The following is a 15,943-nucleotide window of genomic DNA, read 5'->3' on the forward strand; positions in this document are numbered from 1 at the left end:
TTTTCCTTTGATCTCCCTGTCAGCCTGTGCCGCGGTTGCCGCTGCCGTGGTAGGTGCCGGGGGGACAACATCAGCCCGCACAGGGTCAGGCAAGGCTGGAAATGTCGGCACCGTGTCCATCTCGGTGCCGAACGGTGCCATAAACGAGGCAGGCAACTGAAAGCCTGAAGCCTCGGCACCGGAGCTTCGCGCCGCCGCCGCAGCCTGAGGCGGCTTTCGTGCGGTGCCTGAGGAGCCCGGCTCTTCAAAAGTGCTGAGGCGAGGAAACACAGGCAGGGAAACTGTTGACCTGCCTGAGGCACTTTTGTGCCTCACCAACTTCTTCGTTGGAGAGGGCTGCCCCTTTTTTGTAGCTTTCTTCAGTTTTTTTGAAGCAGAGGGGCTGTGGCGGGCAGTAGAGCTGGAGTCGGCTCCTGGGTCTGAAACTGACCCGATAGACTTCTGCAGGAGGAGCAGTTTCAGTTTAAGCTCCCTGTCCTTTCGTGCCCTGGAACTGAGTTTGGTACAGTGGGCACATTTTTGGGGAATGTGTGTTTCCCCCAGGCATTTTATACAATGAGAGTGGCCATCAGAGAGCGGAATAGCGTCCTTACAGGTAGAGCAGCACTTAAAGCCTGTGGAGCCAGGCATGGTAGAAGCGGCTGCGGCTGAGAGAATTTTTTTTTTTTTTTTTTTTAAACAGATAAAAGAACTAATGAACTACACTAACAAGAACTGACAACAAACTAACTACTAGAATAGGTAATAGTAACAAAGTGAGGGATTTCCTAACGAGTCTGCTGAGCTCCGTCTCAGGCCGGGGACGGTAGAGAAGGAACTGAAGAGATTGGCCATGCATGCGCACTATTATCCTAGACTCACTGCGGGGGGCAGCCTCTGCGCATGTGTGGCCAGTACGAGTACTGCTACGAAAAGTCTCCGAGTGAAGGCGCAGGGACGCACCAACACCTGGAGTGGAGCACCCACAGGGACATCTCTCGAAGAAGAACGTACCGCCGACGCCTCGCGGTGCCGACTCGTGCTTGGTTGCTGAGTCGGTGCCGACCGCTTGCTGAAGCCCGACTGCTGCGGTGCTTTCTGTGCCGAGGGCAACCGGGAGTCCACCGAGGCGGAGCTCGACCAGGACCGGTGCCCTGAACGGTGCCGAGACGGCGACCGCGATGGGCGCACCATCGCCGGCTTGCCTCTGTGTGGCAGCTTCGGCGGAGCGTCCTCAGTACGTGTAGGGGCCTCAACGGACAATGCAATGAGGTCCTTAGCTGCCTCAAATGTGTCCGGAGTGGAGGGCTGTTCCAAGAGCTCCTCCAGCCCTTCATCCTCACTCGACGCGCCTATCCCGGGGCTCGACGGGCCTTTCGGCGCCGGAGCCACTACCGGGGTCTGTGCCGGGGCCGTGCCGGCCTTAGGCGCACTCGAGGTCTTCACCGGCGCCGCCCTCTTATGCGGGGAGCGTCCTCGGGCCTTGGGTTGGCCCTTTAATTTTGCCGGCGAAGACGACCGATGACGTCCATGCCCCCGTTGGGTCGGTGCCGTGGGCTTCGGGTGACCCGTCGGCGCCGGTTCCCGCACCGATGCCGGGGCACTCCGCACTGAGGCAGACGGTGCCGCCGAAGTGGAAGGCTGCAACGCCGTCTCCATGAGCAGCTGCTTGAGGCGAAAGTCTCTTTCTTTCTTAGTTCTGGGCTTAAAGGCCCTGCAGATCTTGCAGCGCTCTTTCTGGTGAGCTTCCCCCAGGCAGCGGAGACACGAGTCGTGGGGGTCGCTCAATGGCATAGGCTTGCGGCACGTGGCACAAGCCTTGAAGCCTTGGGCGTGCGGCATGCCCCGCCGCCCAGGGCCGGTGCCGGGGTTGGCCAAACAACCACAGCAGGAACTTTAAGTACCTAATGAGCTGTTAACTACTAAGCTCAACACTACTACTAAATAACTGATAACTGTTTGCTAAATAACACTAATGACTATGCTAAGGGACACTCTCAGACGAGAGACAGAGTTGTTCCAACGCCACCACGGACAGTAAGAAGGAACTGGAGGGGTCAGGTCGGCAGGGATATATATACCCTGGAGCGGGGCGCCGCTCTGGCGGGAAGGAGGGGGCCCTGCCGGCCCGACGGGAGCCGCTAAGGGAAAAAGTTTCTGACGTCCGTGCACGCGGCGCGCGTACACCTAATGTGTAATGGACGTGAACAATCACTTGAAGAAGAATTGAAGTTTACATGCATATTTAACTGGGCAAATTAAGCCACTATTTTTGAAATTGCATACGTGACTAAATGCAGAGGTTTTACTCAATTTACTAAAACTAAACAAGTGTAAAGCTTGATGTTTGTGTAACTTAGTTTTTCTGTTTTTACAGTTTTAGCACTTACATTATATAATATTTTCAAGAAAACAGACATAAACAACATTAAATGTAATATGCATGCAATACTACGGCATTTACCATAGTATCAGATGTTGACTGAGAACTTGGAGATTGGCTTTGACTGGATGGAACTCTCCAAAGATGAATAGAGTCATCAAAATCTGCAGAAAAAGGAAATAATAGAATAGTTAAAAAATTAGCTGTTTTAAGATTTTATTTTTATGGTCGAAAAGGTAGAGAAAGCATGGAAAGGAAGGTGGGTATAATCAACCAAGAAAATAAAGTTACTAAACAAATGAAGGTTACTTACTTGTAACAGGAGTTCTTTGAGACAGGATCTGCATATTCCCACTTAGGGAATGTGCCAGCTGGGGGCAGCTCAGACAGTAGAACTTTTATTAGCAGTGGCCACAGAGGTGCACATGAGCTCCTCTTAACCCCTTCCCTTGGTGTAAGCCAATATTCTAAGGGTGGAGCTCTAAAACTGGTCCTGGTGCTCCAACCACCTCAGTTCCCTCTACCACTTCTCCAAATCCCCAATATCCAGTAGGATTCCAGAAAAGAGAGGAAAGGTGGGCAGAGAATGAAAAGTGCCACATACTAGGTCACCAACAATACACTGTATGGTACTACAGTAGGCTTTCCTTTGAGATCTCCCATGAAAATAATTACCAAACCCAATTCTGCCTAGCTTTGTACAGCACAAGACTGTATGATTACATATACAAAATACTAAAAATTCCAGCAGTAAAAATCCAGTAAGTGTTCAAGATAGGTTTTGGTTTGTTTTCTTCCCTTAGAAATAGATATTTTGCACCTTGGGTGAACTTCTTTCAAAACACTGTAGAGTGTAAGTAAGGAAAATACATCAAACACTAAGAAATTAATAGACTAGCTTAAGGAAATCTAGATAGGATAAGCCAAGAAGAACCTATTGTGAGAAATGAAAAAGAAATGTTGTGAGGAAGTGTAAGACAACAATGATCCTAAAATGACTGTAGACAGATTTTTCAAAACTTTGTTTCCGATTGAAGAGCACCTTTCTGTGGTATAGAGCAGCTCTAAGTACATTAATTTAAGACACAGGTAAGGGTGTTGTCCTGCTGGAAATTAACTCAAGGAGTAGTAATTTCAAGGTGATGTACAATCATTTCACTGCTGAGATCCTAGACATGAATTCTGAGTCTGTGCAATGCTGTAGTAAAAAAATTACTATATCAAACAAACAAAATGGTTTTGGACAACCTATATATGGAGTCATAGCTAACTCTCCTCTTCTGTCTTGCATCAGTATGAGTTCAATCATTCACCCTCTGAGGACAAAGAGAATTTACTTCCATAGGTGCCAAATAATATCCTATATTCACCACACAACATTCCTTGCTATGTCATATATCAGAGTAAGTCTGAATAGAACCATTCTGTTAAGAGCCCTTGTGGAGTTGTGTCTTCTCAAGAGGCTATGAAGGCCGCTTCACTTTTAAGAACAGGCCACATATTCAATGCCTCCCTGAGCTTTCTCATTGCTATTGTACTGCAAAGTCACACCTCTTAAAAGTTAAATTAATTTAAGTATTTTCCCATCATTTTTACTTTTTGCAAGAAGATGGACTGGATAATCTAACAGGTATTTTCCATCTATAACTTCTATGAACACATATACAAAATACGTAATTGTCTCTAGGATACTGGAGTAGATGAACTGAAATTTTAATTCTTACACCTTTAAGAGACCAACAATTCTAACTTTATAACACACACAACTTAAAGAATTAAGTATACATTCAATTTAAAAAGACAGTTGCAATGAATAAACACGTTCTGTAAAAACACCTACAGATGAATTCCAAGCTAGAAGAGCATTTGGCTTAAAAACATACCATTGAAGTTATAAATAATGTCACTTACCATTTATGCTATTTTTTTCTGCCATGAGGCTGTCTCCCACAGAACAATTCAAATCAAATGTGTATCGACCTAAGTAACAGTGATTCACCATCTTATTCAAATGTTCATAGAAGTGGCAATGATATAATAGAGCCTGAAGGGCAGGTTTTCCTATATGAGACAGACCAGACTCTTCATCATGTACACACGGCCCCTGAGGAAACAAGGGTAATCAAAATGTATTTCTTTACAGGAATCTAGATTACAAAACATACTTCCTGTGGGGGAAACAAAGCCCAAAACTTTACTATACAGTCTGTATGAAGAAAAGTCTCACCATATAAATTATATTTAACTAAAATAAGCAAACTTGTTCTGTATCAAGGCAACATGTTCAGTCACACATTATATGGGTTTTAAGCATTCATTACAAATGAATGCAGTTTTAGGCCTTTTTTTGGTAAATCACAAGTAGTCAATTTTTTAAAAAAACTGGTTGTTTGAAAATAACTTAACATTTAAACAACTAGACTTCTGGTGGCTAATTATAATATCAGAGTATGAATTTCAGTCTGTGCTTGCTCCTATATAGATCATCAAGAAAGCTTTACAATTTGCCTCTAGAAAGTTGTTATAATTTCTCATTTAATTCTATTCATGAATAGCAACTGACAGTTTATTTCAAAGGGGGAAAAGGAGCAGCTTTGAGCAAAGCTAAAGTTGCTAAAATAACTTAAGGAATCTTAGAAATCTTGGCTCAGAAGCCAATAGATGCTGCTGCTAAAGCATGTGCTGAGAGGGCATACATTACAATGCACATCATACTTTTTGCCCAGAAAGTTCCATACTTTTAACAACAATAAAAATAATATTAAGAGTTTGGGGGTGACGGCAGATCCACTAAAGGACATTGCACCTTCACAGCATTCTAATATACTTAATTTCTTTGCCCCTAAACATAAGTATCCAGAACAAATTAGATACTGTTTGAAGCTACAGAAACACTAAGATGTATCCATTCATTCCAATCCAATAAGAAATATAAACCTATTTAGAAAATAAAATATACTGAACAGTAAGAGAAAATCTGACACAGCTAAATAAATACAAGGAAGGATAGGGTATGATTTTAAAGACAAGAAGTTTCTAAAGCATTCATTTTTAGGCAGTGAATTTAGAAACAAATAAATCTGAAGACTTGTGTTACACCTTTAGAGAAAGACTTAACAGGACGGTTTGCAATCTAAGACTATTATAATGACTTCTTAGATTAAAAATATTTTCCCAACATGATATGCAATGAACTTAACATTCATTCAGCTAGATTTCACTAGACCTAAATCGAACTGACTGTAAACAATAATTAAGAATTACTTGACAATGGAACTCACACTGAGTAACGTTCAAAGCACATTACAAGAAAAGCTTACTCTGAAAAGAAGTCCTAATAGCAGTTCACACTGATTTAAGAGAAACTAGTGTAAAAATTCCTTGAAAGAAAACAACTTGTCATTGGTGGTAGCTTTCTTTGGCATATGAAGGGCATGGAAGTTGATCCATAGCCCATTTAAGTCAATGTAAAGACTCCTGTCAGCATCAATGGGCCTCAAATCAGGCCCTAATGTATCAATTTCTGCAGAATTTAAGCTTAGCTGGAAGAAAAACAAGTGGGTAACAAACTAGAAGGACAAAGTGTACTCTGGGTTATAAAGTTATTCTGAGTGATAACACAGCAGTACCTTTTTTTCTTTTCAGTGTGCGTAATGTAGCATCTATCTCATAGAACTGGAAGGGACCCTGAAAGGTCATCAAGTCCAGCCTCCCACCTTCACTAGCAGGACCAAGTACTGATTTTGCCCCAGATCCCTAAGTGGTCCCCTCAAGGATTGAACTCACAACCCTGGGTTTAGTAGCTAATACTCAAACCACTGAGCTATCCCTCCCCCAATACATAACAGTGCAAATAATCAACATTTGCCTTTTGCACCAATTGAAACACAATAAGAATGCAACAGTTACTTCAACAAATACGTCTGTGTTTTGTGTAAATTGTTAACAATGAGTTACAGGGTTGCACTCCATATGCACAGAGCTATCAGCACTATGCATTGATTATATCAACCACAACTTCTGCATAATCAGGGAATTTTACAGACAATAAATGTGATGACATTGAGTTCAAGTTTTGATATCCAGAGATGTCTATGCCAGTTTAAAAATCCTGTGCCAAGCACTTCATGGCCACAGGGGTGTGCTAAAAAGCACTGAAGTCTTTCACCAATTATGTTCACAGCATGCTCTGACTTCAACAACCTTGAGATAACATACTGTGTTGTGATCCAATAACATCAAATTATATGGGTTGATTTTTACCGATGGCAAAAGTTTGCTATGCCATTTTAAAGACGTGGGAGACACAGAGCTTGCTGCCATCAAGAAAAATAACTACACTAACTATGCAATAAACATTAACATCCAAAATCTGGGCTGCACTCTCTATTAACAACCTTTTAAATGTTTGCCTCAGGGATAAAAATCTTAATGCACTGCATGCCTATAACACTTTTCCTTACTATTCTCCATGTTCTTTTTGTCAGTTTTTCTTTTGAACTTTCTTGTGTTAGATGGTTTACAGATAAATCACCTTACGCTTGACACCAAGGAGGGGAGGAAGTTATATTTTTTTCCAGTACAAAGTTTAATCCTGGTAATAATTTTACATTTTAAATTGGTGACTTGATTCTCTACTGTATTAAATCAACCAGTTACCTTGAAATCTTGTTTGATAATATCTTTCAGCATGAATACTTAAGTGACAAATGTCTTTATATTATAATTCTCAACTAAGAGCTTGTCTATACTTGAAATGCTGCAGCTGTAGCTCTTCAGTGTAAATACTACCTATGCCAATGGGAGGGGTGCTTCCCTTGGCATAGGTAATCCACCTCCTCGAGAGGAGGTAACTAGGTAGACAGAAGACCTCTTCCATGAAGCTAGATCTGCCTACACTGGGGGTTAGATCAGCTTAATTATGTTGCTCAGGAATGTAGATTTTTTCACAACCCTGAGTGATGTAGCTGGGTCAACCTAACTTTTTAGTGTAGACCAGGCCTAAAAGTACATCAGCTAAATTTAACTGTCCTGTACAAAGACTAAAACAAGAGCCAGATTTGAGAGTCTACCTTCATGTTCTCCTCCCCTACAAGCAGTAGCGAAATGAAGTGGATTTGGTTTTGGATACACTATATTCTGGCCTCCACAGATAAGAGAGAGGAATGTTCTCCTCAATACTTGTTGACCCTCTTGTGAGGTGCCATCTGTATGTGCCTCCAAAGGAGTCTTGTAGGGTACCTCTGATAGAGTTTCAATTCCATTCCTGAGATATAGGCAGAATTTCCAGCAGATCTGGGGGACTGATGCAGACAAGGAAGGCTCTGGTTATGCAGAATGAGAGACAGGTGCTGATGAGGGCATTGGTGCCAACAGAGTGTACAAGTTATTAGCACCGGTGCTGATGTTTTTCTCGCAACTTCCAAAAGAGAAATGCTGCACATATGGCTACATGAGTAACTGAAGAGGGCCTCCGTATTACGATGTGTGGATTTGAGGTAAGGGAAAAGGTTTGGTGTCCTGTGTTTCAGTCAGGGGATTCTCAAAACAGAGAAATCAAAGGTGTTAGCAGAATCTAAACTTTTGAGAGGTCCAAGTTAAATTGGTGTCATGACATCCTGCTCTGGAGGAGTGTGGAGAAGAGGCAACAGCACCGCAGTCTATGTCTACAAAGCACTTGTGGGTCAGAGTACAGAAGAAGAGAGAAATGGCACTTCCTCTTTTGTATTCTGTTTTTGCCTCTCTTGTGGGGCCATATGCTTTCTCCTCTTCTTTTTTTCCAAATGGGTCCTGAGCAGGCTTTTGGTGTTGCGACAGAGGAGTCAGTGCCAGACAGGTACAGAACTGGTGCTAAGGCTAATGGTTCAAAATAAGGAGTAGGTGCTCAGATGGGCACTTCTCCAGTATCTCCAAGGCTATTGAGAACTTAATAGGCAATCCTGGTTTGTTCTTTGATTCTGCTTTAGATTTAGCCGTGTAAGGGCTTTGCTCCAAATATAAGTCAGTCAAAGAGATTCTGGTTTCAAGCCAGTGACAGAAAGCAGCACTGAAGAAAAAGTGGAAAGTGTATCTTGGGTCGGGTGTAATATGATGCTGGCACAGAGGCTGGTCTCTGCATCCTCAATGAGCCCGTCAGAGTACCAGGCTATATACATTGAGAACAAGATGGGACTGAAGCCTCAAGCATCTCTCTCTCTCTCTCTCTCATGGCACAGCAAGCAAAGGCATATAAACTGCATACTGACTTTCCAAGTAGGTCTCACCCAGCCACAGAAGGTGCTGAATGTGGGTGTCTTTTTGATATGATCACCAGGTAGGAAATGTACCTCTTGAAGTCCTTATGTAGTTCTGGGCTCAAAATTTTAAGGGACTAAAGACTCCTGGGACAAGGGAAGAACTTTACATTGTGCCACGCTAAATGTTTACAAGAAAATCTTACCCTAGGATAAGGGAAGGTCTAGTCTGAGAACACAAAGATGAGATCTGCTCACTCTCTGTGCTGATGGCAAAGAACTGAGGTGGTTGAAGGGTGCACTCCCTCAGACAGAATAGGGAAAGGTCATTACCCTCATACAAGGCCTCTTGTGCACCCACTAATGAACATGGCTTTTCAAGGCAGTTCCACATCTCAACACCAGGCATACCATATCCCACAAGCGGGAATGCACAGAGGCTCTTGATATTTTAAATTTTAAAAGAGCGACCAAGGTTATTTATACAGCATGATCCTCACCATTTTGGAGGGGGGGGGAGGGGGAAGGGAATGATGACTGTTTCCATCTATTGATACTTTTAAGATGTTTTATAATGTATTAAAATATATGCCCAAAGAGGTCTTTTTTTTTAATCTTATTCTGAGTTTGGTCAAAACAAATTACTAATATGTCTCAAGGAATCTGAATTACTCATGTTATGTAATATCACTAATATAAATGGAGACTATCAGCTGCACTTTGTATATTGCATTCCATATAGTTAAACAAAAGGATATTTTTTCTCTCCAACTCTAACTGAAAACATGAAAAGAATAGGAATATTCATATTTTTCTCTTTGAAAAACACCTGAGTCAGTTCTAACAGCTACACAGAATGATTTCTTTCACTTATACTTACATGCAATAAATATCTGAGGATACAAAATTGTTTTAATTTCAATTAAATCTACTTCTACCACATGGACTTTTCTTACTAAAATGTTGTCACTCACCTGCCAAGCACAATCTTTCAGTTCTTCAGTTGGCATTGGGATTACAAGAAGATTCTGAAGAATAAAAGCAGCCTAAAAAAAGAAATGAAAGCATCGATACTGCCATCTTGCTGCAGCAGCTAAACAAAGCAAAGTAACCAGATCCAACAGCACTCTAAAAGCAAAAGCACAGGTCAAATTGATATGTTAATCAGGAAGTCACCCTGCTGACTTAAATATTCCTGAGGCTGTTTCAAATTTCAAGCTTCTAGAAAGTTTAAAAGGGACACAGTCAACTTAAAAATCACAAACACCTACAACTACTATAACAAAAATATTTGAGAGAGAAAAAAAACCTTCACTTTGTGAAACTGAAAGCACTTTATACAGCAGTTTATTGTTTTCCCAGTATAATGTTGGTGTGGATTTTACAGAGCAGCAGTAAATATAAAAATATTTTAAAAGAACAGAGAAATGTGATTTTAAACACATCAAAAAGGCAGAGTAAGTCTGGGGAAGGAGTAGTAACTGAGACTACTTCAAACTTAAAAATGGGTAGATTTCAAGTTGACTCTTTCTAAGACACTGCACTTCAGCAAAGTCCTTCAACAATGACCCTCAGTCCATTATGTGCTTGACTATTTTTGTTTAAATTGTAAGATCATTGGTGCAGGACAGTGTCTTTCTTTATTTGTGCAGCACCAAACACATGCTGCCACACAAACAACACAGGGCCAATGCCACTTAAGTTTTCCCCTTTAAATATCTAGGGGATATTTTTAACAATGGGTTCAATGATAAAATGTGAAATTATTCTATCTAGTGTCATTGAATCATTTTACAAAATACAATAAAAGACGATCCCAACAGCATTAGGATGACGTGGGCATTACGTTTTACAATATGAGAGGTTTAAACTCTCCTAAAGCTTTTTTCGTGCAGCAATGCTTACAAGTGGTTTTACTTGGAATAGGTAATTTGTTAAGTAAATGTTTAGCTGAACTGTTTTTTAATGTCTTAAAACTCAATTATAAAGCTTGAATCTAACTACATCTTGGTTGCACTGTGGTCATTGAAGCAAACTGAAAAGACATTTACAGATGTTATTTTAAACTCTTTCAACACAATTAAAAATATAAACGATTGGCTGAACATTCCTAGCTCTATTTTTCACTAGAAGGTGCCTCATGCCGTTCAAAACTTTATTATGGCTATAAGGAAAACAGAGAAGGAAAATTCCTATTTCATTTTAAATTGAGAAGTGTGTTACATTAAATTCATAAATGGTTCTCAGATTCACCCCCATTTAGATCAGTGTTCGTCTAGCTCTGAGTTGAGATATCAGAACAAACCTATAGCTTCATTTCAAGAAGGCTGAATTTCTTAATGCCTATTTTGCTTCAGCCTTCACTAAAAATGTTAATGCTGACCAGATGCTCAACACAATTAATATTAACAGTAAGGGGAAAGAAACACAAGCCAAAATAGGGAAAGAACAGGTGAAAGTATATTTAGGTAAGTTAGATGTAATCAAGACAGCAAGCCCTGATGGAATTCATCCCAGGATATTTAAGGGACTAGCAGAACCATTAGTAAATTTATTTTTGAGAATTCATGGAGGTCGGTGAGGTCCAAGAGGACTGGAGAAGGACAAACATAGCACCTATCTTCAAAAAAGGGGAACAAAGACAACCAGACATTATAGATCAGTCTAACTTTTATATCTGGAAAGAAACTGGAACAAAATATTAAACTATCAATTTGTAAGGGCCAAGAGGATAGTAGGGTTACAAGGAATAGCCAGCATGGATTTGTCAAAAAGAAATCATGGCAAACCAGCCTAATTTCCTTCTTTGACAGGGTTACGGCTGAAGGGATAGGGGTAAGCAGTAGACAGGATACATCTTGATTTGGCTTTTGACACAGTCCCACATGATGATATTTTCATGAGCAAATCAGAGAAATATGATCAAGATGAAATGATTATAAGATGAGCGTAAAATTGGTTGACAGACCATACTCAAGAGTAGTTATCGATGATTCACTACCAAATGGAGGGCGTATCTAACAGTGTCCCACAGGGGTTAGTATTGGGTCTAGTACTATTCAATATTTTCATTAATGAATGGATAATGGAGTGGAGAGTAGACATCAAATTTGTGGATGACACCAAGCTCAGAGGGGTTGCAAGCACTTTGGAGGATAGGATAAGAATTCAAAATGACCTTGACAAATTAGAGAACTGATCTGAAATCAACAAGATGAAATTCAATAAAGACAAGTGCAAAAGTACTACACTTAGGAAGGGAAAATCAAATTCCCATCTACACACAATGGGGAATAACTGGCTTAGGTGGTAATACTGCAGAAAAAGACCTGGGAGTTGTAATGAATCACAAATTGAATATCAGCCAACAATGTGACACAGTAGTGAAAAAGGGTAATAATATACTCCAGAATAATAACAACAGTGTTGTGCATAATATCCGGGAGATAACTGTCCTCTCTACTTAGCACTGGGGAGGCCTCAGCTGGAGTACTATGTCCAGTTTGGGGTTCTACCCTTTAAAAATGATGTGGACTCTATCTCCAAATTCTCCACGGGAGAGCAACAAAAATTATAAGAGGTTTAGAAAACATGGCCTATAGGAAAGGTTAAGAAACGAGGCATGCTTAGTCTTGAGAAAAGAAGACTGAAGGGGGGGACGACCTTATAACAGTCTTCAAATATGTTAAAGGTTGTTATAAAGAGGATGGTGATCCATTGTTCTCCATATCCACTAAAAGGCAGGACTAGAAATAATGAACTTAATCTGCAGCAAGGGAGATTTAGGTTAGATATTAGGGAAAACTACTCTTTTAATTAGAAAGTTAAGTCCTGGAATAGGCTTCCAAGGAGGCTGTGGAATCCTCATCAATGGATGTTTTTAAGCACAGGTTGGACAAACATCTGTCTAGGGATGCACTCTGACAGCTCCATTGCTGAACTGTTCATAAAGCTTTCTCCCAGTCTCTGAGAGGTATCCTGAGAATGGTTTATCAACAAACAAGAAATAAGAATTTTCTATTTAAGGTGAGATGCTTCATTGCTTAAGGTATTAAATATACTGTTACGCTGGACAAAATAAACCTCTGATGCTTCTCCATGACTCATGCATCAACCTTAAAGTATCAACGTATAAATAAAATTTGAGCATATTCCAGAATTTAACAGAAGTTGCAACAAAGACCAGTAGCATACACTGGTTTTGAAAGCATACATAACTTTGTGCTTTATATCTGAGTATCATGGTGTCCTTAGCTAGCAATAGACAAACTACTAGTCATCACCTTGCAGTTTTTGTTGCTTACAAACCACCCATTGAATAACGTGAAAAGACAGACCTCTAGAGTCCTTTTTAAAACTATTTAAATTAAGTAAGCAGCTACTGAATAATAAATACAAATTGTACGTATAACGTAACAGCTTATTTTACACAGTGCTGTGGTGTTAGCTACCAATGTGAAAGTGGTCTCTAACCGCAGAGGATTAAGATTCTAATTTATAATCTGTAGCACATGTGTCACTTATTACCAATAAATATTTTGATACACTTTTCTGTTTAATAAAAGAAAAATACACAGTTTAATGTGCAAAGTTAAGTAATGAGCATAAAGTGAACCCAACCTTTAATTTCTTTTAACATGGAGAAAAGCAGACAAGAAAAGCCTCTGAATTACATACCATATCAAAATGAACTTAAAACCATTTGCAGTCTAGACTTCAAGATGCTATAAAAATGTATAGCAAGAATGGTTAGAGATTATTCTTATAAGGTTAAAGAAAGTAACAGCAGACAATGTCTTTGTATGCAACTCATTATTTTTATGACCCCACTGAGACTAGCATATCACTGAAACAAATTACTTCTGCTTTACATTAGTAGTCATGTCTCCGGTGCTTTTCAAGCGAATGCTAAGACAAGACAAGAAAAAGATGTATTTTCATTAGGTAGCATTTAACTTACAAGGCAGCAGGAATGTTGTGCCACCTGAGATAAAGTCTTGGAAGCTTTCCTCTCAGTAACAGCTTACAAAGGAAGCATCTTGTACTATTTTTTCCCCTGAAGATACATTCATAAGAGAAATGTGTATTCATGGCCAATAGGAGGACAAAGACATACCTCTCTGCGTACCATGCTACATTCCGATTGGTCCAGAAGAATGTTTATCACTGTTCCCCATAACCCTCCTGAAATGTTCTGACAGCTGTCTGCTAAAGCAATGCATCCTAATTCAAGAGATGTAAGAGCTGATCCAATTCCAAGGGAGGTGAACCTTACCTGGAACATTTTAGCAAGAAAGAACCTGCATTTCATTGTATGAAATGTTAATATTTCATAGTTCATTCTGAAACCTTTATAATAAAGCATGCAGTCGTCATTATCTCTAAATTCTCTTGAACAGCTACTATTGAATTACTTGTATTATCATAGAAGAGCATATAAAAGACCAACAACATAGCTTTCAGTATTTGGATGAGATAATTCTCTCCATCTAACAAACGATCAGGCATGTCTAGAAAGTTAAAAACATATGTGAACATCTTTAAGTGATCTCAGGGTTGTGCACACCTCTATTTTTGTAACACTATATCAGGGATTGGCAACCTTCGGCACGCGGCTCACCAGGGTAAGCACCCTGGCGGCCCGGGCTGGTTTGTTTACCTGCCACATCCATAGGTTTGGCCGATCGCAGCTCCCACTGGTCGTGGTTGGCCGCTCCAGGCCAATGGGGGCGGTGGGAAGCGGCAGCCAGCACATCCCTCAGCCCGCGCCACTTTCTACTGCCCCCATTGGCCTGGGACGGCGAACTGCGGCCAGTGGGAGCCGCAATCGGCCGAACCTGCAGACGCGGCAGGTAAACAAGTCGGCCCAGCCCGCCAGGGTGCTTACCCTGGAGAGCTGTGTGCCAAAAGTTGCCGATCCCTGCACTATATAAAAGGAGCATTTTATTGTATATATATTTTCATTAACAAGTATAAACAAAATTGCACAGCATTCACCATTTAATATTAACTGCTCAGTATGAAAATGGATGCAGATGCCTTATCTGAAGCCTACAAACATCTTAAAAATGTCATATGAAAGAAGAACACCTGAATATTCTTTTTAATTGTAAATGGCACCAGTGTTTAAACTAGACTTGAAACCTGGCTGATCAAAGCTGTTTATACACTGTTTTTGTAAGTGGGTTACTATGACTGTATCCCTGACTAAATATGGATAGTGAGTTGTTCATGAACACCTTGTTACCCAAACTGTAAAATACGAAATACCCCCTCAGATAGTCCTCTCGTCAATGTGGTCGTAACATTTTGTGAAAAAAAGTCAGCAAGCCCCAAATTTTCTATTTAGATTCATCTCTGGTGCCCACCATCATAGTGTCATCTAACTGCCACTAAAGATCAAACCAAAGATAGTTGCTAAAATAAGGCAATAGGACTGAATACACATAGAAAGCAGATATGATGAGTAAGATGGCGGCATTATCTAGTTACTTTTCAGAGTGAGCCTGTCCTGGAATTGTATATGTAAAGTTCCAGATAATCAGTTTTAAATAAAATGTTCTTGATAGTTTGGGTCTGAGCATATTTGCTTTACATTTTTGTGAAAGTCATGTTAATAGGAACTTTTTTTTAAGTAGAGACAAGGTGGCTGAGGTAATATCTTTTATTGGACCAACTTCTGTTGATGAAAGAGACAAGCTTTCAAGTTTATGCAGAGCTCTTTCTCAGGTCTGGGGAAGGTAATCAATGTCATAGCTAAATACAAAGATGAAACCAATAAGGAGTTAACTCATATTGTAAGAGACCATTCAGTGGGCAGTTAACACCTCTACAGTAGCTGGACAAAGGAAGGTCAGTGGATTGCAGATTGTTGTAACAAGCCATAAATCCAGTCTTTATTAAGTCCATGATTTTTGGTGTCTAGCAGAGTTATCAGTTTAAGTTCCCAGTCTTGTCTTATGAAGATGTAGTGAAGGTTTCCTTTGAAGACAAAGACCGGTATGGAGTGATTATTTTGTAAGAAGTGTTTGCCCAGAGGTGACACAGTGTTTTTTTTTTTTTTTTTAAATCAGCCACAGGTACTAGAATGACTTCCCAATGGGCCACCGTGAAGAAAAGTATCTGGTCAAATGCACCACAAAACCAATGATATACCGGAGACACATCAATGATATTGGCATCCTCTGGGAAGACATCCTAAACTCCCTCATAGATTTCCACCACAACTTCAACCACCACCACTCATCCATCAAATTCTCTCTAAAACAGTCCCACACCAACATGAACTTCCTGGACACTATGATCAACTTCAACAATGGAAGTATACCAAGAAACTCATGGATCACCC

At 40.5% G+C, this 15,943-nt stretch overlaps 1 protein-coding gene across 4 annotated transcripts in view; it reads right to left on the reverse strand.

The window, feature by feature from the left end:
• Positions 1-15,943, reverse strand: part of RTTN (rotatin) — a 180,885-nt gene that overhangs the window by 76,529 nt on the left and 88,413 nt on the right. For all 4 annotated transcript variants that reach the window (XM_054020287.1, XM_054020284.1, XM_054020283.1 and 1 more), the window contains 4 exons: positions 13,712-13,870; positions 9,570-9,641; positions 4,274-4,466; positions 2,444-2,526 (listed from right to left, as the gene is read on the reverse strand). In XM_054020287.1, coding sequence (XP_053876262.1) covers positions 2,444-2,526; positions 4,274-4,466; positions 9,570-9,641; positions 13,712-13,870 — 507 coding nt within the window. The remainder of the gene's footprint in view (positions 1-2,443; positions 2,527-4,273; positions 4,467-9,569; positions 9,642-13,711; positions 13,871-15,943) is intronic.

Source organism: Malaclemys terrapin, chromosome 2 (genome assembly GCF_027887155.1).
Source record: "Malaclemys terrapin pileata isolate rMalTer1 chromosome 2, rMalTer1.hap1, whole genome shotgun sequence".
Lineage (NCBI taxonomy): Eukaryota > Metazoa > Chordata > Testudines > Emydidae > Malaclemys > Malaclemys terrapin.